General features: G+C 36.4%; 1 protein-coding gene across 1 annotated transcript in view; it reads right to left on the minus strand.

Moving 5' to 3' along the window:
• The window catches only part of LOC129234493 (cGMP-dependent protein kinase, isozyme 1-like), a 109635-nt gene that overhangs the window by 29524 nt on the left and 54463 nt on the right, over positions 1–25648 (minus strand). The window contains exons 6-11 of the mRNA XM_054868496.1: positions 22192–22269; positions 21243–21331; positions 16058–16126; positions 9159–9233; positions 8919–9057; positions 4419–4555 (exon numbers count right to left, since the gene is read on the minus strand). Of these exons, the coding sequence (XP_054724471.1) occupies positions 4419–4555; positions 8919–9057; positions 9159–9233; positions 16058–16126; positions 21243–21331; positions 22192–22269 (587 nt within the window). The remainder of the gene's footprint in view (positions 1–4418; positions 4556–8918; positions 9058–9158; positions 9234–16057; positions 16127–21242; positions 21332–22191; positions 22270–25648) is intronic.

Here is a 25648-nt window from a genome sequence, read left to right on the forward strand (position 1 = left end):
GATAGTTAGTCTCTTATTACACTTAATATCTAGGGACGCTTTTCATCCTTTGAGTATGACTGAAGGAACAAACCATCAAGTACGGGAGAAAAAATAGTTAATAAAACATATGCTCAGTGGGCATTAGATAAATCAAATTGTAATAAATATACACATTCTGACACCAAGCAGCTTAAAACATTTTCTTTTTACTTATTTTTTGAATAAAACGGTACAAACACTTGATAGTTTATTGAAGTTTTTTAACTTTTCAATTTACAAAGTTTGAACAGAACAACGTCTGTCGGGTCCTCTAGTATCTATATATCTATATATATAAAGGTGACGGTGTTTCTTTGTTTGTACCCGATGGCCAGAAGACCCCATAACACCTACAGCCCTGAAAATTCGCACAAAAAATTCTAACGTACCCCGGGCCCGTGCACCTCGAAGTCGAAATTTTAAATTTCGAATTAGTTTTTTTCTAATTAACTAATTAAGCTAAATTTCGGATAATCAGAGGGTAAAAAAATCCCAACACCCTCAAACATTATATATCGTTGGAAAGTAAGAAGAAAATGTTTTAAGCTGCTTGGTGTCAGAATGCGTATATTTATCACAACTTGATTTATCTAATGCCCACTGAGCAGATGTTTTATTAACTATGTTTTCTCCCGTACTTGATGGTTTGTTGCTTCAGCCATACTCAAAGGATAAAAAGCGTCCTCAGATATTAAGTGTAGAAAACTAACTGCCCATCTACAACGAACAGGAAATCCCGCGGCAACATCCCCCATATGAAAAAGAATAACACAACCGAAAGGATATCGTGTTAAAAAGTGATGAAGGTAAAAACTGTTCTCTGAATAAGCGAAATTCACTCATCTCTCCCCCCCTCCCCTCCCGAAGGAAAACAAACACATTCTTCAACTAAAACGACTAAACACTCTTTAAAAACGAAAAACAATTCTTTGCAATTTGAAATATTTCGCCAAATAAACAAAAAATACAATTAAATTAACAGTAGCTTTAAAATGTTAACAAATGATCGCGCAACTCTGTTGTTTATAGCCAAAGTCGCCAAGCCACCACGTTACTGTAATCCAGCCGATCAGTGAGCGAAGCCAACTCCGACCGATTAGCAGTTCGATCTTTTGTACGAAAACTTTTAAAACTTTATATATTTCCTAATTTGTTTTTTCCACCAAAGATAAAGATTTTCCACTGCACTGATCTTTTGTGCACAGAACTACCCTCTTGTAATTTATCTGGACGAAAATAAAATTTGTTTCGTCTTTAAATTCCATCATCTTTTCCATTAATAATGTACTGATTAGTTTGATAATACTAAAAGTATTCATGACATTAATGCTAAAACTCAGATGGATTTCAGCCGAGAAGCAAATGTTGCTAGATACGGTACTTTCAGATCATTTGCTTAGGAAAACCTAAAGCAGCGATCCGGTCACATGGTTCAACTACGACGACAGAACACACGTTTAGCGTGATCCTTCCAGTACTTTACTTTAAAATATATCACGGGACCTAAAACCGTTGTTTTCAAGAAATGAAGGCTTCACTCTGTCTCTCTACTTTTTATCTATTCTCAATTGACATATCACAGTAGGAAATTTCATTACAAAAAGCAGAGCTGGCTTTCTTATTGTCCTTTGGCAACGGGCAATTGTCAACTTTTTATTGTCAATTAAATATTCTAGTGTTTATATTTATATACACTACGGCATTGCTTCAATAGTACATAATCTATCTCAATAAATCTGAAGTAATTAAGCAAATTAGGTAGTAAATACAGTTTTGGTTGAAATATGGTTTTTGAACTATTTTGAAATGCAAAAGACTGAGAAATAATGATAGTTTAAAAATCAAAAAACAGCTACTTGAATTATTTTTGCATGTAACTTTAGAAAAACTTAGCTGATCTGCTTTGTATATTTGTGTACCTAATAGGAAAGCTGCATAGATTTAAAAAAAAAAAGAAAAAAATTAAAATAAAAACTATTTAGCAAGCTTGTATTGCCTTAAAAAAAGTTTCTAAATTTTTTAAATCTAATTTATCTATAAAGCCTTTCTAATTACTTTGCATTAATTAGATTTTACTCTTTGCAATAATATGTAAAATTTATGAAAACATTTGAGGAAAACTATTAAATTTTTCAAAAAGGAAAAAAAAAACGTTTTTGAAAAAAACCCACATGGTTAAAAAAAAAAACAACATTTGGTTTAAACCACTGGTTAAACCAACGTGGTACGGGGTTTAAACCAAACAACCCTCGTAAAATACACCATATTTAGACTTTGTGCCTTTTTACTTCTCGATAAAAAAATTCTGTTCCAAGTGGAAAACAATTTTATTAAGAACATCTTTCTGAATGCTTTTGCACGATCTTGACTATTGTAATTATTTTTTTTTTAATTGAAATTTGTGCAACGCTTGGGCGAAAATGTTCAGACAAAAGGAAGGAGAAGCAAGGACTTCGAATATCAAACATGATTGGAAAAAAATTTAAATGAGGAAAAGGGGAAGAACTTGTTCCCATGATAAACTTTGATTTAAATAAAGTTGCCTTATGCAATAACAAGCACCCCCCCCCCCCCCCGAACTGTCCTAACTGTATACATGTAAAAAAAGGAACATCTCAAAAATCGCGTTTTCTGGGGGGTGATTTTATCAGCCTTACATGCGAGACAGACCCTGGTTATTCTAGTGTTAATCTGGCCCGGATCTATACATTTTGGCTCCCTCTGCAACAAAATCTGTAGAGCCCCTCCCCAGTGGCCAGCAGTGTATATTTGCAACATTAATAAGTCTTAATGCTAAGTTTGTTTGTTTTTTAAATTTCTTGCCTTTGGGTTCTTGAGTACGTGACTCAGATCCGAGCCTGGTGCTAATAATGGGTGAGTTCAAAACTTCGTGCGGAGTTGCAATAGATGGCGTTAGAACGGGCGTAACGTGTTGTCAATAATACCAATATCTACGTAAGTCAGATCGTTGGAAAGGTGACGTGTGCAGCTTTCATTCCAATCAAAATAATTTGTGCAGATACAAACTGCTTCGAGAAAGATTACTTTTAAAATGAGTGTTGATAAAGTGCATTTACGGCATGTTATGCTTTACGAGTTTCGGAAGGGGATAAACGTTGCAGCAGTCGTAAAAAACATTCAAGACGTTTATCAAGATCAAGCACCAGCTAAACGAACTGTGAAAAAATGGTTTGCTAAATTTCGTTGCGAAGATTTTAAGCTGGAAGACGAGCCACGCTCAGGTCGACCTTCCGACATTGATGACGACGTTTTGCGTTCTTTAGTTCAGAATACTCCGCGAATTTCAACAGAGGAAGTTGCTACAGCACTTAACGTTGACAGATCAACCGCTTTTCGGCGTTAAAAAAAATCGGATTTGATTTAAAGCTCGATATATGGGTGCCCTATTCGTTGACCGAGAGCAACAAAATCCAGCGAATATCTGCTTCCGTATCTTTACTCGGGTGACTCAAAAACGAGCCGTTTTTGGATCGATTAGTGACGGGCAATGAAAAATGGGTCCTGTACAACAACGTTCAGCTCAAACGCACATGGAAACAGGCAGGTGAACATGGTGACGCAATGGCAAAGGCCAGTTTGCACCCGATGAAGGTGATGCTCTGTGTTTGGTGGGATTGCAAGGGTATAATTTATGTTAAGTTTCTCCCCGCCGGCCAAACGATTGATTCGGACAAATACTGTCGTCAATTAACTAATCTGAATCGAGAAATCTAACAGAAACGTCCGAGTTTGTCAAATCGCAAAGGCTTAGTCTTTCATCAAGATAACGCTAGACCACACGTTTCATGACAGAAGCTAGGCAAACTGAACAGCCTGAAATGGGATGCCCTAACTCATCCACCGTAATCTCCTGATATCGCACCATCGGATTATCACTTATTCCGGTCATTGCAAAATCATTTAAATGGAAAAAAACTTGACTCTTTGAATGCCTTACAAAACGTCGTGTCTTCGTTCTTCGAATCTAAACCACGCAGTTTTTATGATCGGGGCATCCGTATGCTGCTAGAACGTTGGAAGAAGATTATAGACAACGATGGAGAATATATCATTGATTGAATGAATAGTTTGGCTTGCCTAATCACTGTATGACTTTCTTTTACAAACTCCGCACGAACTTTTGCACTCACCCGATACTTGCAGCTAGATAGCAATTGATGCCAGATCTACCTTTTTTTTGAGCCGGAGCAAAAACATCAAACTGCTATCCTTACTCATGGTTTCTTAAGTTTTTACATCGAGTTTCAACGAAAAAAACGGAAATACGGTTATTTGCCGCCCCCAAAAGTTGACGCCCGAATCAAGGGCTCCGGCTTGCACCCTTCTAGATCCGGCACTGCACAGTGGTAGGATGAAGGAATGTGTGAAGAGCCGACCTGCATATGAACATGTGTCGGCAGGACTTCATGACGTTCTTCTCGTTGAGGACGTGGTGCTGTTGCTCCATAGACACGATTTCGTCCTTACGGAGACACTTGAGCGCGAAGGCCCTCGACTCGCCAGGACATTGCACCTGCAAAGAGAAGACGTCTCATCAAACTTGTCTGTTAAAAGCAATTTGCCACCGATTTAAACAACCAAAGTTCTGAACTCATGACTTTCTGCGCTCATCATTGGTTGCTTAATTTCACTGGGTGCGACAAATGGTTCTCGCGAATTAAAAAAAAAATCATTGCTCACTATGGCGCAGATAGGGTGTCAGGCAGGTCTCATTTTAAGCGTCATTTTCAACCATTTTTAGTATACAGCATGTTTTGAACGGGTGACCACCGTACGTTCTCCCAGCGTTGTTTTCTGGAAAAATGGCCATTCTATTATCACAACGAAGCGAGCTATGCGTTTGAGGTTGGCACTAACCCAAGGCAACTCAACGAGAGACCTCTTCAGTGATTGTTTGGTGTGCCACACGGTTGCGCACCTAGGGAGTGGGGGGTCATGGCGCAGGCTGCGCCTTTGATATTTTTAGGAGGGTTTTAAGGGGTATTTTTCTTATTTGGGGGGCTCTTGTTTTTGGGGGGTCTCCACTATATTGAGGGGAGTGCGCCCTTGCCCTTAGGGGGAGGGGCACCTCTGGTGTGCTGTATCCAAATTTGGACTCACACGACCATATTTTTTGAGGAAAGTGGTCATACTTACAGCTCAACATGACAGTTACAGCTCAGCATTATGTTTTCATACTGGGAAACTTTTTGAGCTATAACGGCTGGATTTGCGCAACCATTCCAATTTGGGGGACATGACGATCCAAATAGATGCAGGAGCTGCCCATATAGGTCGCATTCCAAGTGCGGAAATAAGGTAAATGTTCCTAGCATAGTCTTGTCCCTCTCAAGTTTGACGTTGTGTGACCTGCGCGTTTGTTTAGTTTGAGCAATTGCGATATTTTCTTGTGGAAGTACCTAAGCAAAAAAAGACTTTGAGCATCGAACCCACACCCTGGAAGAACTCGAAAACAAAACTATCGAGCAGCTTTCGAAATTAACTTCTTCAGTGCATCGCTGCCAACGGCCACCATCTATCGGAAAACGTTTTTGAAACTTAATTGAAAAAAAAAAAAAGTATCGATGGCAATAAAGCAAATTTCAAGGCTGTAAGTTAAATAGTGTTTTTTCCTTCTTGCTTCTCAAAACATAGCAGTACCTTTAGATACACCCTGTATTAACACGCCATTCTGTAGCCGCTAACTCATTGAATCGCTTTTTATTGTTCATCAGTAACCTTCTTAGTGGTAAGTCCGAATCTACTTGAGTGAATCTACAATCTATCAACTTTAACATTCAGTGGATGTGGTCTTTCCTCAAAGAGGTGGTTGTATTATACTGGATTTTTCGATGAAGTTAGACATTTTGTATGTGTGCTCCTGCCACCAACATTGTTAACCTTATTCGTTGCAAAAACCCAAATCTGCTCGAAATGATGCATGGAGTTTCACATTGTATGTGTATGATCTATTCACCAAGAGTGTTAACCTGCTCTTCTTCTAGAGATAGACTTCAGTGAATTTACTCGGGCTGGTCTAAGACGCAAAACATTAAGTGAGCATGGTTCATTGGTTGCTTTTACTAGGAGGGCCATGATTTACTAGCTGGAATGTGAAGTGATTTTGAACAAATAAATCTTGGCTCTATGTATGATATTCATAGCAACATTTTATTGCGACAGGCGTATTTTGTTTCGGTGTTTCGCAATAGGAATTAAACCAACATCATCAATCCTTTTGAATGAAAATAGTTTGGAGTTGTTGATAATGTCAATCAAAATTTCATTATTTTCGAACGATTTAAAATTATTTTATCGTCACTGGCAGTTGATGAGATGATGCATAAGAAAGCATATGGCAAGGAAACCATTCAGTGATAGAATTGCTTCATGAAGTTTCGCCAGTATTTTTTCTATAGTGCTAGTTGCAATTCTGTGATGTATTTACTGTTGAATTGGTTGTATACTTGAGTTCTATTTTGTACAACAGAAACAGTTTAATGAATGCGGTCATTTTTTTTCGAAGTTATAACATCAGTTTGTCTTTAAAAACAGGTTGAACTTCAACAAAAGGAGTATAGGCAGTGCTGCAGTCAATTGAGAGGGAACAGGGGGGGGGGAGACTCCGTCCACCAAAACATGAGGTCTTTATTGCAAAAATTGTGCAAGAGTAATGTGAATTGGTTTAAACCATCTTTCCTCTTGGTGTGTGTCCGACCCCCCCCCCCCCCGAACCCCAAAGTGAGTTTCCGGATTAATCTCAGACGTATGACAGGGCCATTAATAATTTCATAATATTCAAAACAACGCTATCAGTCAGAACTACTGTCGACTACCAGCATTTGAGTAAAGACCGGGGTAGGAGGTTTAATCCTTCTCTCTAAAACAAGTCAATAAAATAAAAAAATAAAAAAAACCGACTGAGTCGCAAATGTATTATCGAGAAGTAAAACTGAAAATCCTTTTAAAAACCTTTACTATAAAAAATCAATCACAAGTATTTTATTCGTTAACAAATAGAAACTGGTAACAGATAAAAATTTTAAATTTTCCTTCCAAGTTGGCCAACAATGAATTCGGTTACCGATCGCGTGAATAAAGGCTTAGCCTTACTTGAAATCTGCTTTAAAAAAATGTTATAATTTGAATTCTGTGTAACATGGAAGTTCCAAATGCACTTTATCAGACGCAGAAAATATTGCTCATAATTTTAGTACTAATTTTTTAAATATGTTTTTACTGCAAAAATGGGAAAAAAAGTCTTTTAGAGGTTTTTAATTAATATCTTCGTTAATTAATGTCATCCGAAGACGCAACCCAGCTAAGAACACTCTCAATCAATTATCTTTTCGAAAAAAAAAATCAAAATCGGTCCATCTATTTAGAGACACATCAAATTTATAACCAACTTCCTTTATGTGTTGGGGGTTAAAAAATCGGTCCATCCGCTTAGACGCAAGAGTGCTACACACGGATACACAGGAACGTCAAACTTATAACCCCCTTCCTTTGTGTTCGGGGGCAAAGAATAAAATTTACAAAAGAACAGTGGCAATTGATATATATATATATATATATATATATATATATATATATATATATATATATATATATATATATATATACACACACACACACACACTCAAGAGCCAAAACATTATGACCACCTGCCAATAACAATAACGAATTGGCCCACCTTTGGCGTGCAACACAGCTGCAACCCGCCTTGGCATGGATGCCACAAGTCCTTGGTAGATGGCCGGAGACAGATTGTACCAGATGTTTAAGCAATTGTGACGCAAATTCAAGATATTGCGAATTGGTGGTCTTTGAACTCTGAGCTGCCGTCCCATGACATCCCAAATATGTTTTATCGGATTGAGATCCGGTGAGTTAGGCGGCCAGGACATTAACTGGAATTCAGCATCATGTTCCTCGAACCACTCCAACACATTTTAGCCTTGTGACACGGGACGTTGTCCTGTTGGAAAATTCCATTTCCAGCTGGAAAAACAGAGGTCATATAAGGGTGCAGCTGGTCCGTAATGATGTTCAGATACCCTGTGGCATTCTGGGTCTGCTGTACCACAACCATGGATCCCAGAGACGCCCAAGAGAACGTCCCGCAAAGCATAATACCGCCACCACCGGCCTGTGTATGACCTACTGCACATTGAGGGAGTAACTGTTCGCCCGGAAGACGGCGTATCCTGACACGGCACTCGCCGTGATGCATGATAAAACGTGATTCATCTGACCAGGCAACTTTCTCCCACTGATCCATGGACCAGGCGCGATGTTCCCGGGCCCAGCGCAGGCGCAGTTGGCAATGAGGCTTGGTCAGCAAAGGCACACGAGTGGAACGTTTGTTGCGTAGCCCCATATCCAACAGTGTCAGCTGAACAGTGTGCTTCGATATTATTCTACTTGACCCTGCATTGTATTGAGCTGTCAGCTGAGCCACTGTCTGGGTCCGGTTTTGCTTCACCATGCGAGACAGTCTCCGACGACCTTTTTCTTCGATAGCGTGTGGATGTTCAATACCATGTCATCTACTGCTGGTTTCACCGTCATTCATCCACTTTGCATAAGTACTAACAACTGTAGGTCGCGAACAACCCACGAGTCGTGTAGTTTCTGAAATACTTTCCTTCTGAAGTACTAAGCCTTCGAGCCATTACAATCTGCCCTCTATCAAAGTCGCTTAGATCCGCAGCCTTTCCCATCACAAACAGAAGTAAGTGAAAGAATGATTCTTCACACTCTCCAGCAGCAGTTAAATACCACTTCCACCTGATCACGTGCCTTCCACATCATCCAGGTGAGTTCATTGCAAAATGTAGGGATGGTCATAATGTTTTGGCTCTTTGCACACACACATCCTCTACGCTACTTACTAGATCGACCCTCCCGAAAGCTCCAACTCCCAAAGTAGTCACGACCTCCAGATCTTCCAAGGTCAAGTACCTGAAGTCTTCTTCCTCAATCTCATCGCTAAATACCCCGTCATTGTACAATCTCTTCTCTTCCTGGTTGCTGAAAAAAATTAATGGATCTGGATGGTTTGTTCCACTCCTTAGTCAGTGCAAAATAAAAACAAAAACAAAAAAATCTGAAATCCAAAATATTCCACTTACTTTTGCGGCCATTCGTCGTACTCTTTCTGCTTTTCTTTCAACTCCAGCAAATCGCCGATCAGCTCTTTGAAAGATCTACAGGGAAGAAATTATGTTCAAGTGTTTGCCCACAATTGAGCATAGTCGATCCGCTGTAAAGAACAGAGCGACTAATGCATCAGTTCACTTCCAAGAGGATTATAAACACAAGCAATGGAACTAGACGTTTGCAGTTTGAGTGTTCAAAAAAAGTACAATCCCGTCTCGGTTAGTAAATAAAATGAAAAATGAAAAGGCAGGGTACGTTTGGAGCAATAGGAATCAATGCATTAAAGCACATGCAAAAACAAAAGAGAAACCAATCCCAAGAAAAGTTCGAATGAACTTCTATACTTATTTCAGTTTTAAGATTTTTTTGGCGATGCGAAGTTTTCGGCTAGCTCTTTTAAAAATATGTCCTTTTGAAGCTGCGAGGAGGATGAGCGCAGTAAAATTTGATAGAGCGGCGTTCTGAAATGTATATGGAAAGAGAAGGTAATTGCGTCTTCTGAAATGTATGTGGGAAGAGAAGGTAATTGCGTCTATCATTTTTTCGATGAGGCAGCTAGATTGTACAACTCAATCTTGGAGCCAATCACGAGAATACTTAATCGATTACAATTATAATTACGAACATGAAAAATAGAAGATACCAATTACGATTACGATCATATTTATTTTCTTACAAACTTCATTAAACTATTTTATATAGCATCAGTTTTTTATTCAAATGAAAAGCTTACGTTTTATTCCTCTGAGAAATTCTTGGATTTAAGGCTGAACACCTTATTATTACAATGCATAGTTTCCAATAACCTTTGATCATTATAATGGAAGTTAGTAACAACGATCAAACAGAGTAGCAGACAATTCCAGGTTCCAGTCATCATCAAATTTAAGGACATTTGTTTTGTTTAAAATAGCTCGAAGAAAATTTGTTGCCTTTCAAAACCCTTATGTTGTCCATGGAGCAATCTTATCCGGAATTATTCAGGCTGATGGTGGAACTTCTTAAACTTCTCGAAGTTGACGTGGGGAAAACGCAACCATAATAGTTCATATTTGATAACGTTAGGAATAGTGATGGGGTTCAAAAATTTCCGCCGGAAATTTTTCGAAATTAAAGTCCTTAAAACGTCATTGTAAGTCACCTTTGACGACATTAGGTAAAGGGACTGAGTTCGGGATTCTCAGTGGCAGATTTACTATGCCACAATTGTGGCAATTTCGAAAATCCAAACGATCATAGGAGTCTCAAGGGGGATTCACAACTGCACATGATGAATGTTTTACATAGGTGTGTAACAGATATAGGCGCCTCCGAATGTGAAAAACCACTACTGGAGATTTTGTTTGGTCCGAAAAAATCTTTAAAATTGAAGTTTTAAAGAAGTAATTTTTTATATTACTTTTATGACTTTTATTAAGTGGAAGGGACCTCTTCCCTTACTTAATTTGCTATGTCCCTATTTTCTTTTATCTGTTTGAAATACAAATGTTGTGCGAATACAAAATCGCTTGACCTTTTGGATAATGAAATTTCCAATATCCACTCTACCCAAACATTTTCATTTGTTTGTTTAAAACACAAATATTCATCACTAGAAAAAAAATGTAGGTATTTTCTCTTACTTTTTCTTATTTTAAATAATATCATGCCTCCTTAATCTCCAAACAGTTTTGTTAAAAAAAGAGTAATACGAACACGGTTCCAAAGTTCTTTTGCATTCGTTTCATTTTTAGATATGCAATCCAAATTATTTATTACTAGAAAATCTCCCGTCAAAATATGACGGGTGAAAATTACTTCTACATTTGAACGAAGCAATTGCCTCTTTGTTGATATTCCGATAGTTGAAATTTTAACCCTAACTCCAGTGGATGAATCCTAAACTCCAGTAGATAGCATTCATTGTTGACCACTTTTTTCGTTTCTTCATTCTCCTAAAATAAAAGTCTTATCAGTAAAACAGTTAAGTTACCGGATCCAGTTCAGCCTTGTCTAAATAAAGCATTTCCCTTCATGTAAGACATAACCAAAATAACAGATTTTTTAAAAAAATACTAAGCGCATAATGCACTCAAAAGGACAAAATAACTTTTCTGGGTCAGAAAGGACAATTTAAGTATTCCTGTAGTTTTCAATTATTCCAAGAAAAAGACTTCACAAACGAAAAAAAGTGAGACCCAAGCCATGTTTAGAGAATGTTTAATCATTATCTAGCTTTCAATCATAAATTTGAGTGTTAAAAGCTGCATATTTTTCCTAATGAGAAAGTTTGGTTTGAAATGACTTGAGCGCACTTTTCTTCGTTTGTGAATAGTCCAGTCAATAGGTAGAAAAAAATGGGCTTGCCTTACAAAAAATGGGGTCAAAGATTTTATTTTTTAAATTTGTGTATACTAGTACCAATATGAAAAAACCAAGTTATCCAACACGAAAGACCTCGGGAGAAGTTTTGGGGGCCGAAAACCCCCAAAAAATTCTGACTTTTTGTGGTATTTTCAAAATATCTCAAAAATGGTTAAAATTACAAAAAAACTTCCAGTGCAAATGTTAAAGAAGATTAAATTTCCTTCAACTTTTGTCATTACAACATTTTTGTAGCATGAAAAGCAAGCGAGTTACAGCTTCTTGAAAGTCACACTTTTTCTGAACCCCCTCAGCGAAGTGCGTGAAAGCGCATCGGATAACGGAGGAAAAAAGGAGAAACGCCGGCAGCCCCCCCCCCTTTTTTTTTCTCCAAATGAGATGAATCGACTCAATAGCTACTTATGTTGGTCACTTCAGCGTTTGAGCCAGAGTATGTTTTATCAATTCGTGTGTTCTGTATTACAATTTTTTTCCCTAGAAATGAATACGCCTGACCAAGGTGTTTTATTATTATTATTATTATTATTATTTGCGAAATCAGTTTGCGTGAATGCGAAATAAAGATTGTGAAGGAGAAGGGAATAGAAAATCTTCAAAGATGCAGCGCAAAACGGCAAAATGAAGAACATCAGCGTTTTTTGAAGTTCTTAAAAGAAGTGACAATTCACACTGCCTGTCACAAATGCTATATCAATGAGCAATCAATCTCTTCCCTTGAAGTAATGGTTGAACCAAACATGTTAACTAAATTCCTCAAGAAAGATTTCTGGCAAATTATAACAACAAGAAGAGTCTTATTCAACTTCTTGAGACATATTTCGAAGAGTGTGGCATTGAAGTCAGGCAGACTCAAGATGATGCCGACTTACTGCTCTTTCAAATGCAAAAGAAATTGAAAAGTTTGTTATAGTGGGCGAGAGGATATAGATCTGTTGGTGCTGATGACAGCTTTAAGACAGCCTTTCAGCAACTTGTTCTTTTTAAAACCTGGAAGAGGGAATACTTGTGATTTGTTTTTTTTCCCACTAAATCTTTTAAGTTTGACCCCAGCAGTATTCTTTTTATCCATGCGTTTAGTGGGTGTGATACGACTACGGCAATCTTTGGCCAAGGCAAAATTAAGTTGTACAAAATAGTCAAAAAAGAAAAAAACTCCTGAAATTAAGGAAGCTATTGAAGTATTTAGGGACCCAATCTGTCATCATGATGCCTTCGCTGCAGCTGGAGAAAACATTTTGCAAATATTATACACAGGTGACGTAAAGTATTTGAACCTATCTTTGGATACTTTGCAATTTAATCTTTTTATAAAACTAGTACAGGGTTAAGATAAATCTTGCAGGGCTACCTCCAACGTGCGGAGGGGGGGGGGGGGGAATGCTTCACGTTATCACTCATGTCGGTTCTACCACCAAATTCAAAGTTAGTTGGGCAACATAATTGATCCACAGAAGTGGGGTTGGGAACGAAGAACGCAAGGTCTAATGTATGTTGACACGAAAAGAGATTCAGTTACTCGGAATCTTTTGAAGATTGTACCTTGTACCTGCAAGAAAAATTGTACTAGAGCCTGTTCTTGTCACAAGGCAGGTTTAAAATGCTCCAGCACGTGCAAACACTGCAGTGGCACAAATTGTGAAAATGTTGCAGAAATTTCATCTTTGGATGAGACTGCTGAAGAAGAGGATTTGTTCCAGGAGCTTTTGGAATTACCGCAACAAGGAGATGAGCAATTAAAGGACCACACCTTCTTTCTACCCCCTACAGATTCTGAACCGGGAGAACCTGGACTTTCAAAACGGCTTCGAAGAAGATAAACAGCGTATTTTCTTGTCCTTTCTCTATTGCTCTATTTTTTAGATCTGTATTATTCTGTATGTAATTAATCTGTATTAAGCTTCTACAGTTGGATTTTCATTTTGAAAGGTAATTCTTTTGAGTTTTTCATGCCTCAAAAAGTCAGTTTCTGCAGAAGTTTTCAAAGTGTTCATTACGTATTACTATTGAACCTTTATTTATGCATTATTATGTCTATTGTTTGCTTATTTTCACCCTAATATTTATTCATTCACATTTATATTTTCGAATATTGCATTTTCACTTGTAATAGAATAGATGGTACGAATTATGTGCTTTAAATGAATGAGAAGATTATGTAATTCAATTACAAACTGCAATATAAATCATATGTTATTGAAGTCTGACTGAAGACTACCTCTGTCAGACTAGAAATATTAGTTCGTGAGCGGTGGGGAGGGTTTATTATTATTATTGTATCAGAGCATAGGATGCATGACTGTGTTAATTGTTTGCTTATTAGCTGCATAATATTCATTCCCTGACATTAATATTTAAAAATCGCATCTTTGTTTGCAATAATTAGACTAGAATGTACGAATTACATCCCTCAAATGAATGTATATATTGTGTAATCCAGTTATAAATAGCAATTTATCATCTATTATTGGAGTCTGATGAAGACTACCTCTGTCAGATCAAAAAAGTTAGTTTGTGAGCAGTGGGGAAGGTTTTTATTTTTATTATTGCATCATCGTATGTGCCTTAAATGAATGTGTATATATGTATTTCAGTTTCATAATACATCGTTTGTTTTTGGAGTCTAGTGGGAACTAATCTGTCAGCCAGAAATGCTACTCTGTGTCCAGCGGGGGGGGGGGGGGGGGGGGGGGGGGGGGGGGGAGCAAGAAACTCAAACTACTCTAACTGTCGATAAACTCTCTGAAACTAAAGTTTCTATTAAAGTTCTAATAATTATGACGCCTTGCTTTCGGTGTGAAAGCTTCTTTTTTTTCGGAGTGTAGGAAAACTGCCTATTTTCAAAGAGCTACAGCAAGCTTGTTATTTGTGCTACAAAAAAGTTGTAAATACAAAAGTTGTAGGAAATTTTATGTTCTTTAAACTTTATATTTAAAACTTTTTTCTAAGTTGAACCATTTCGGAGATATTTTGGAAAAAACAAAAAAAGTCATAAATTTTTGTGGTTTTTCGGCCCCCAAAAGTTCTCCCGGGGTCTTTCGTGTTGGATAACTTGGTTTTTCCATGTCGGCACCAATATGTACAAATTAAAAAAATAAAATCTTTGACCCCATTTTTTGCAAGGTAAAATGTATCTATTGACTGGACTAAAGTCTTTTTCTTGAAATAATTGAAAACTACAGGAATACTTAAATTGTCCTTTCTGACCCAGAAAAGTTATTTTTTCCTTTTGAGTGCATTATGAAAAGTGCTTAGTTTTTTTTTTTTTTTTTTTTAAATTGTGTTATTTTAAACTTTTTCGTTTTCGAACAAAATTTTCTTTTAGAATTTAACTTTTTAGCGTTAAGTTGTACCTTAAGAATAAGCAAATCATTTAGTAAAATTCTGAAGTCTCTAAGTTGCTGAGATATAAACAAAAGAATGGTTCACAACTTGTGATAAAGATTCTAATATGTCTCTTTACTTATCCCCGTTATTAATTATTGGCATAGTTGAGGATATAAAACCCAAAGAAAGCAATAAACTTCATGCTTGCTCCACAGAGAAGTCTTGATTCAAAATTTTCATTATGATTACTATTAACATTACTGTTGTAAGGCAACAAAGTTTCTAACAATGAATTTTATATAAACATTTAATGGGGGAAAATTACATGAAATTTACTGTTTTCCAACCCAACCGTAATAATGATTTTATTTTAGGCTTTTTATTTTTCATCGTTAAGTTGTACCTTAAAATTAAGCAAATCATTTAGTGAAATCCCAAACTCTCTAAGTGGTCTAGTAGCTGAGATAAAAGCTAAAACAGGCCTAAGATTTCTCTGTTACAATAAAGGTCAAGTATAATAAAAGGGCTTAAAAATATTATGAAATTATCATGCCGTTTCATTGTTGTTGACGTCAGCGTTACTCGATCAGTGAATTCGCTATTATATACATGAGGATTGTTTTGTATGATTGGATACTAAAGAACTAAATTCATTTCGAATAAGACAAGGGCAGAGTGTTTAAAAACTGATAAAATTATATACTGAAATTTTAAAGCGTTCACTAACTAAACGAAGAGCGAAAAAATAGTTTTTGTGTAACTCTTTGCGAGCTAGCATACCGTTCAGCTGAATTTATATTGTGGAACTTTCTGAAACGAAACATTAGTTTTGAAAGCAAATAGAGTAAAATTCAATTTATAAAAAAAAAAATGAAATTAAAATTGCTTGTGTGTAAAAACTAGTGTTGTTAGTTAAGAGATTTTTAAGCCTTTTGAGAATCTTACGCATTAGTCAGTCAAATCAAATCTATAAGTATTAAGTTGTGCCTTATTATTTAATTAAGTATTTGCAAAGAATGAATTCAAACAATCTATAATTGAAATTCTGATTTAATAATACTTCATAATGGAAAACAGTTTTAGCGTCCCAGAATATTTAGATTGTCGCGTCATGATTAATTTGCATCACTGTTTAATCTCTTCTCAGACCAACAAGAATGAAAACCAAAAACAAAGAACTTACTCTCTGTTGAGCGTGAGGCATTCTACGCCAGGTGGCGCTGCGATTACGTTAGCCGTTCTCTTCTCGTCCCTGGAAAAACAGGAATAGGAATGAATAGAACTCGCTTACAACTCTTTCGCCGAAAAAAGAAACGCAATAGAATTCGAAAATTTCCCACAAACTCGTTCGAAAAGGAACGAAATCTTTTCTTAGTGGAAAGGCCTGAAAGGAGTCTTTTCACAAACTCGGAGTTGTCGCTTTCTAGATAAATTAATTATGCATGAAATAAATCTCTTTTCGGATGTCTTTATGAATTAGGAAAGTAAATGATTGATATTTTTCATTGGGAATGTTGTGATTGAAATGAACAAAGCTTTCTGATATTAAGCCTCAAGCTTCATAGCTTGGACAAACATTGGAAATGATGAGGGAAAAATTATTGGCCAATACAGGATTTCATTTTTCCGGCGGATCCTAGTCTTTACGACACAGCTTGGTCCGATGGTGACTTTCATGCACTTCACCACGAAGCTATTTGTACTTGTGATTAGAATTTACAATACAAAGTAAGGTAACAGCACCAGTAGCAGACAGAGTCGTAAGTTTGGATTTAAATAATAAGAATTTTAGGCGGGTAAAACTGATATTGCTGTGACCCATGAATACGGTGCAACCCTCTATTGTAATTAAAATGAATTTTATGAGCTTTTGTGTGTTGGTGTTTAAAAGGCAGTGGTAGAGAACAGTCACCACGAGGTTTGCCGGTGATTCATATTCATTTGAATTTAATAAAATTTTAGATCTAAAAATAAAGAACTTTTGCACATTTTGAAGAGTAAAAAGGAATTCTGTTCATTACCCATACTTTCCTCATCCTATTTGTGACTGGGTAGCATCAGAGTTGAAGGTGTCTGTTATTGGGGGTTCATACCTTTTTTCGAAATTGAGCAAATAAAAATAGAATTAACTAATTCAGTGGATCCAGAAGCAGCCAAACGTCAGAAGAGATGTAGTAGCATGAAAGAAAAATAGTTTTAAAAGTCTGAATACGTTAAAAGGCTCAGAAAATTGAGTTAACCTGAGAGCGATGTCTTAAGCATATGGTGCCGTCACCGTACTGCTATGTTATGATATATGCATCTAATGCCTGTTTCTTGTAGAATTTTTCGTTTCTCTCGGTATCAGTCGGACGAACGGTCTAGGCGCTATGCGCGTCACAGAGATCCTGACAGACAGAGAGACTTTCAGCTCAGTAAGCAAAATATCTTGCCTCAGTGTTGCATAAAGGTTGACATGCAAGAAAAATCATCTTGCATTAATGCTGCCTCAATATTGTTATGTTACTCCATTTATGCTGTTAGCAGGCTGCCACAATATTGACTGACAAGGTCAAGGTGTATGCAGCATAATATCAGGAAAATATCAAGATGTTGTCATGACAGCATGAAATCAAGGTCTAGGCAAGATAATGTTGCTTTTGTAATCTTGCATACGTATTGATATGACAGGATAATATCAAGATGTTGTCATGACAGCATGAAATCAAGGCCTAGGCAGAATGATCTTGCTTTTGTAATATTGCATACGTATTGATATGACAGGAAAATGTCAGGATACACTGACATGACAGTATGAAATCAGCACGTTTGCAAGGTGTTTTATACATTTATTTATTTGTATCAATTTCGCTTTAGACTCGAGAAGTAAATTTCATTCTTTAATTATTTCTGTTATTCTTCAAGATAGTTTTCTAGCCTAAGAATATTTTCAAAGCTGACATCTGGTCGGAAATTCATGTAAAAGTATTAATATTACTCGCAATTTAATTTAAAAAATGAATGTTTCTTCGTTTTGCGTAATACTTGACTTATTTTTTAAATTCATGCTTCTAATTGTATTATAAAGGCATAAGATGCCTAGTTAGGAATAATTGCGGAAGTTTTTATAGCACATTTAAGAGTAAAGATAGCAAAATAATAAATAAATAAATACAATAAAGTACATTTTCAAATGGATGTCAGCATTGAAAATATCACATGGACAAAACATATGAATTTATCTTAAAGAATAACATAAATAACCATTGAATAAAATTAATCTTACGTGAGATTGAAGTTATAATACGAAATTCTGGGCTTCATGTCCTTTGTTTCAAAGTCTAGGGACGAAAAAAGTTATTTTCGGCCATTTCTAACATTGATCGCACATCGTCTGCGATATGACTTGTTTAGTACTATATTAATAAACAAATGCAGTTATCCGTCATTCATAAGTTTTTCCTAAAACAATACTATTCCACACTAATAACTAAGCATCCAACTTAACGAAGCCTAAAGAATGCAAGGCCACGTGCAGCTCCTCTGAACCGACTGAATCGCAGGTCGAAGCAGGAAGATGTGCCAGCAATGCTAGGGACGCTGGGTAGAAAGAACTGTGCGCATGCGCAAGTATCAACGAAGGTCCACCTGTGTACTAATTACCTTGACGGCGACAGCATGAAATCAACATCATCTTGACGGCGTCAACATGTATGCAATGTTGTTATTTTAAGGTAATATCAATATTGATATTTTAAGATGAATGCAATGTTGCATACGTGTTGTTATTGTAATATTGCTTTTTAATCAATGCAAGCTTTATGCAGTATGAAACACGTCAATATTGACGCCGTCAGTATAATATCAAGATCTGTCAAGGTTGATGCAAGAAATTTTGCTAGTAGGGGTGGTACTGCCAAAATATATGACTGAATTTTTTCTCCACCTACACTCTCGCAAGCCCGGAGCTACGTACTCGCAGACCGTAGAAATACAGTAGACAACTAGGAGCCCTGCCTTTTTTTTTTATTTTACAGAAGTGCAAAAAATTCACAGATCCGGGCCTGCGTCCCTCATAAAATAAGTAATGCAATTAGTAATCGCGTTATTCCTGCATATCACTTATGTCGCAGAAAAGGCGTTTGTACGCGGATGAATGTCTTACGTTAATTTAGTCTGTCCAAAATTACAAAGGAAGTATCTACTGGGAAAATGGCCGAAGTCCATTTTTAGAAGAAATATTTGTTTTATGTTTTATTTATTAATTATCTCTACATAGTATAAAATGAAGTCCCCCAAAAAAGCGTGTGTTTGAACTCACAAAACTCGAGAACTACTCGGCCGATTGCGCTGAAATTTTCACAATTTGTTCTTTTAAGTCCTGAAAAGGTTTGCAGACCAGTTCGAACAAAATTCGATGAATAGTTCTTTTTTTATTCCAATTTACGTCCAATTTTCACATAAATGCTCAAATATGGGGGTGACAAAATTACTTGCACGTATTAATATTACATATCGTTAGAAAGGGTAGAATTTTCCGCGTTCTACGTAATTTGTTTCAATGCTCTAACTTTATTACGGCGGGAGTTATTTGCGTTTTTAGCTCCAATTTTTTTTTAGGCTTAGCTGAAATTTAGGCACTGCTTTCTTCATTACATCTATCAATGAAAAGTGAAGAAATTCTCCCACAGCTTTCTTTTCGACGCCATTGAAAAAAGCGACCTTTTTTACTCCAGATCTAACTCGATTTATGGTCGAAAAAACTAAGCTTCTATCTCCAAAGGAAAAAAGTTACAAGCCTTTTTAAGTCAAGTTCAAAAATATCTCATATTTCCTTTCCCATTTTAATTCCTTAAACTTATTTTATTTTGTGTTTCCATGGTTACGCTTTTTAAATCTATCTTTCTCGATTGAATTTCTTAAAAGTATTTTAATATCTGTCGTCATTGTTTTTAAGGGAAATTTTGCATTGATGTTTTTTTTTAGTTCCGTCTGATTGCTGAATATATGTTACTTGACACAATTTTTATTTTCAAGTAGTCCGGGCGAAGACGGGCAATGCAGCTAGTAATACATAAATCATAATTTTAACTACTAGTTAAGGACTATTTTATATTTAAAAAATTTTTTTACAATTCACTAAATTTGTCATTTTGGATGTTAAGCAAACTTACATTTCCGCTTCATTCGAAGATTGGACTTCTGCCATTTTTCCAATGACCTCTTCAAATGTATTATTTAAAAACAGCCAAAAAACAGTTTTACCTTGGGAAGCTTTTGGCAAGTCTCTTGTATTTTCTTCTATATTGTTATTTCTGCGCAGCTTAAAGTGCTGCAAAGAGGTTTAAGTCAAATTATTGTGGCATAGAAGAAATTAGGAAAGTATTGTAGCCAAGTGTTATTTTCCCGATAACACCTCCTGAGATATAGAACTTAATCGAGGAAGCTCCGACCGCATCATAAAGCAACTACAAAAGTATAGCATGCGAGACTATAGTATACATCGAAACGGTAGCACGCATTACCTTCAGTTTCGGGCAAGAAATCCCTTTCCCGCTGTAATGATTATGAAGACTATTCAAGCCCAAACGAGCAGCATTAAGAGCATGAGGGTCATTATATTCTCTTGATGTGTCCCGAATGTGAGAATTCCGTTGTTACTGGACATCAGAGTTTTTGCAAAGGAACTCAAGTACTTTCTCTAACACTTCACTGCTTTGATGGTCTCCATAAAGAAGCAATAGAAATGCATAAGTATAATTCAAAAAACTTCAACCAGAGAGTAAAAAAGTTTAAAGTTGATGGATTTCACACAGTTCCATGACACACAAATCAGAGAAGGTACACCAATCAACTTTCATCTTTAGACCAAATGAGATATGTCAATCCATCGCCCCACTAAATTTTGCTTACGCTTACAGGCCGTGATAATTGCTGAAACTGATGGCAGCAAAGAGGGCGCTACAGGAAATCCCTGTTTTTCATTACTTTGCTATTGATTGGTGGATGTACAGGACTGGGCGCAGCACCTCTTGTGGTCAAAATGGGCGACACATGAAGTTTCGAATTTTTCGAGAATTTCAAGAACAGATCATAGTCTTATCGGTAAAACACAGAAAAGTCATAAATTTGTTAAGGCCCGTAAAGCGTAGCGCCATCTACGGAGGGGGGGGGGCTGTGTCAATCAGAAACGTTACCATCATGGGAGTAGCGCCTCATCCAAAGATCCACGTAGAACTCTGAGATTAAATTTTGCCGTTCGAAATCATTTAAGTTCCAAAGAAACTTCAGCTGGGAACATCCTAGATGGACCGCAACTTATAAGCTCAGAAGAAAGCTATATTAGTTTATCGAGAGGAGGAAAGGGGGGGGGGGCGAGAAGAACGTACCTGAGGAGTGCCCTTTCTCCAAAGTACTCTCCTCTGCTCATAGATCGTATTTCTTCTTCGACGTCCAGGTGCTTCTGTGTGACGACTACCTGTTAGAAGAGAAAACAGATGGTTACGCAACCCAGAGGAATAGTTGTGCTGTTTTTGATGCTGTCTACATAATTATTATCTTTATTTTCAGTGCTTTTTTTTTTTTTTTTCAAGATTAGGATGAGTTATATTGTAATTAACCTTAAAAATATTTTAAGTTAATTTAAATGGTCCTTAACAGCATGTTGCATCAACAGAGAACATGCAAATTTCGCTGTTTTGGATTAAATATATATAAAAAAAAAATTATGGTGAATGCCCCATAAGGGTAAATACACTCCCATTGCGACAGCGACGAAAAGTTAGTCGTAGACTTTTCACGTTATTGGCCGTATATAATGTAATTACGCACATTCTCGTGTTGATTCATTGGCATTTTTATAGAAGCGTAAGATAAAAATTATTTCACCCATGTGACTTGTCAATATTGCTATGACCTCATTTGTCAGAGATAACCTCATGCTACTGATTTGATATCAATAGCAACAGGCTTTCCTGACAGACATGTTATAATGATGCAGAAAAAGTCTCAAACTTGCAATAAAGTACTCAAATTTAACATAACAAACAATTGAGGCAGTGAGAAGCAAAGGGATATAAGTGGACTTTTCAAGTTTTGAGTAAAACGCGTTTGAAGATAAGATCCTTGGTAGGATCTCATTGAAAAGTTTTTCTAAAACATACTGTTATAACAGCACCTAGTACTATCTCCTGCCCCAAGACAGATGAGAGATTCATCTACCTTTTGTACAGCTTATCTCCAAGTTTTTAATTTTGCCACTTACATCCCTTTGCTTTTCACTGCCTCAATTGATCAATGTCTTTAGGGCAAAATTAAAAAAAAACATTTGCTACTTACGTTCCCTTTGCTAATAATAAAGAATGTGTCGCCAGTGGCACCCTCTCTCACTATGTATTCTCCGGATGGATAGAAATCCTATTTGAAAGAAAGAAATAAAAGCTACCGGGTGATGGAAGATTAAAAGTAAAGATAGTAATCTTGAAATAAAAGGGAAATTTGCTCCGTTTTGACCATCGATCTTATATAATTAAAAACTGAGCGTATGTACCTATCTATGTCCAAGTTACTTCTCCCGAACGCAAGTGAACTGACCATCGAACCAGGTATCGATCCATTCGTAGTTTTCCCGTCATTATGTTTGGCTATTTAAAATAATCCTCAGATAATAATTAGCGGAGATATCAATTAAAAACTATTAATTATTTAATTATAATACTGAGATTGCCACATAAAATCCCTATTTTTCGAAAGCTTTCCTCCATTCAAATTATTATTCCGTGCTTCATCCCAACTTTCCGAAACAATGCTTTTATTAAAAATTTGTAGCGTGAAGAAAATCATTCAGATGAAAGATCTGCTGCCATTTTTTTCTCGAATATGTATAAATAAAATTCTGCTTTTTGTTTTGAGGCTTTTCCTCTAATTGGGGGATTTAAAATGTTTCTTTTTTGGTTATTTTTCCGTGATCTGCCACAAAACTTACTGTTTGTTTTCTCTTTCAAGCTTGATTCTTGAACACGCGTTACTTGACAGAACTTTTATTTTCGAGGTAGACCGTGCAAAGCCGGGGGACGCAGCTAGTATTATAATAGTAATAGACAGTGCAATAGTAATCATAGAAGTGTCAACCGTTAGTATTCATGTGGATTGGGGATGCTTGCAAGAGGCTTTCCCTCTTACAAGGCTATATGCGCGTCATTGCATTTTCCGAAACTAATTACCACGGGTTACAGATGCAAAAAACATGAGAGTTTTGAAACAAGGGGTACAAATCTTACCTTAATTAAAATTTTTTACTATATATTGGAGTCATTAAAAGTAAAAATTTCCCTTTGAAAACAAAACAGTAAAATAGATGAACAACGTAACACACTAAAGAAGGGAGGATTACAAACAATCCCTATCACTGCATTAATTTATTTTGATAATTGGATTTGCACTACCTTCATATTTTTGTCTTTTCAATAATTCTCTAATTCAGCTCATTCTAAAACTCGGACGGATTCTATTGTTTCGTCAAACACCCCCTGATTGGATTTTCTCAAATCCGTTTCTTTTGGCTTAATTGCTCTGATCCATTTACTTTTATTCTAATGATTTTCATTGCAATTTCATGCATTGACGAAGGGCTTTCACGTGGACCCCCCTAATCCGATTTCATCGCTGATGTGCTTTTGTTAAAGTTGTTTATATCTGCTTGAACCGGGTTATTACGGTCTATCTTTATCTGTATCTGAAAGGTGGAAGAGGAAATTGATGAGTGGTTCTCGAACGACCACCTAAAATTCTGTCAGGCGGAAATAGCGCAGAATATTGCAAAGCTATTCTACAACGCATTTAATTTTCATTTAACTTTGTAGAACTCGCGCCGGCGCCGTGAAGTACTCACACATCAAATATTTCATTTTGTTTTAACAAATATTATTTCGGAAAACGCTTAGTGTTTCGAATATAAAGAAATAAAATATTTTTAAGTAAAAACCATTGTAAACCTTTTTTTTTTGGGGGGGGGGGGAGTGGATGATGTGAGAAAAATTCTGGCGAGATATCCAGGTTACTTATTTTGACGCGAGTTCTGGAGGTTATTAAGGTGAATTCAATCGTAAGAAGCTAACAATCATTATTGGCTTCCTATATTTTTGGGGGGATTTCTTAAAATGAAAAGAAGTCTAAGTTACAATTTTTTATTGTATTTGTAGGGGTAAATTTGACAGTTTTTCCTCAACATTTTTTTTGGGTCACGACGAAAAAAGGAAAGGCACGACGTTATTCTGATTCACCTGTAGGTTCTGATTCACCACTATATTTGGGATGATATTCTTTTAGTTTTAAGTTGGAAAGCAATAGTACCTGGAAAATGACCTAGTTGTTTCCAAAACACATCAAATATTTATTTAAATTGTGGTTATACATTGTATATGATGGCAGGAGAGCGGTAAAGGTGGAGACATTATAAGCGAAATATTAAAATGATTAAAATTCATAGCACAAGTAAGTAAAATTTACCTGGCTCTATTCCTAGAATTTGCCGTCATCCTGGGAAGCGATCTCCCCCCCCCCCCCCCACCTCCCACTCACACACTATCAAACATCTTATTTCATTATACGTTGAGAAATATAGGAGACACACACATACATATCCTCTTTCAAAAATGAATTGATTCGCACGTGAATAGAATCTGCTCGAAGATTTCGAAACGAATTTCTAGCAAACTTAAGCACAATCGATTCCAAGCAGAGAAGTAAAAAAGAAACTTGTTCGCTATCTATTAAAGACATACGAGGAAAATATTTCTTTAGGAAAATGACTCTCCGAAATCCCTCTGGATCAAATCAAGTCCCATTGTTGATCCTCTCAAAAGACGACAGCGTTTCAAACGATTTTTTCCTACCCATTGCGTATCTATTACGAAAATGATATTGGAAAAGAAGAATTCCTACAACTGCTTGAAAAAAACCGATCTCTCGTTAATCCGGCATCTCAATAAAAGAGTTAGAGGCAACACTAGCTTCCTTTTTTCTCCCTGTTACTTTACATTATTTCAGTGGTTCTCAATCTTTTCCCCCGTCACGGTACATCTTTAATATTTTAAAAATTTGGACGCTCATTCACAGTAAAACTGATTTTTAAAAGTTTGTTTCGTTAATTGACTGATGCATGATGTAATATATTTTGTAAAAATGGCAAACAATAAACTTTGTCAGTGAAATTTACAATGAATTCCATTTTAATTACCTTTGGCGACGCTACGCTGTGGCATTGCAAATGCAAAAACGAATATTGAGGCTGTAATTTTCTGTGAACTGATTGGATCACAGATTTGTTCCTTTTTTCTACTTCTCGAAAGCTGTCGGTGGAGGTTGCAAGTTCTTGGTCCTTCCCACTTGCAAGGTAGAAACAGCTTAAACCTTTAACAGGGCCTGGTCGAACTAAAGCCCTAGATCAGCGGTTCCCAACCTATATGGGCCGCGACCTATAAGTGGGCCGCTAGCAGCGTGTTACTGGGACGTGGAGAATGGTCGAGAATCTGAACCAAGATAAATCTTGGAGTCTTAGTTTTCGTTTTTTGACAAAATTCACTTATTTAGATGTACCGGCACTCAACAACTCTCTCTGGCTTATAGCCAATAAGGAATTTTAAGATTAAGAGTTTTCATAATTTTTAAGAACTTTCCTTTAACTTGAAAATGAAATCTAATGAATCAGAAACTCCTTTAAAGAAAATTGCCAAAGAAACTAGTATTAGCTTCAAGTTAAAATGCTCCTTCTTTGTTGAACTGACATGACTAATCA

This window comes from Uloborus diversus, chromosome 1 (genome assembly GCF_026930045.1).
Source record: "Uloborus diversus isolate 005 chromosome 1, Udiv.v.3.1, whole genome shotgun sequence".
Lineage (NCBI taxonomy): Eukaryota > Metazoa > Arthropoda > Arachnida > Araneae > Uloboridae > Uloborus > Uloborus diversus.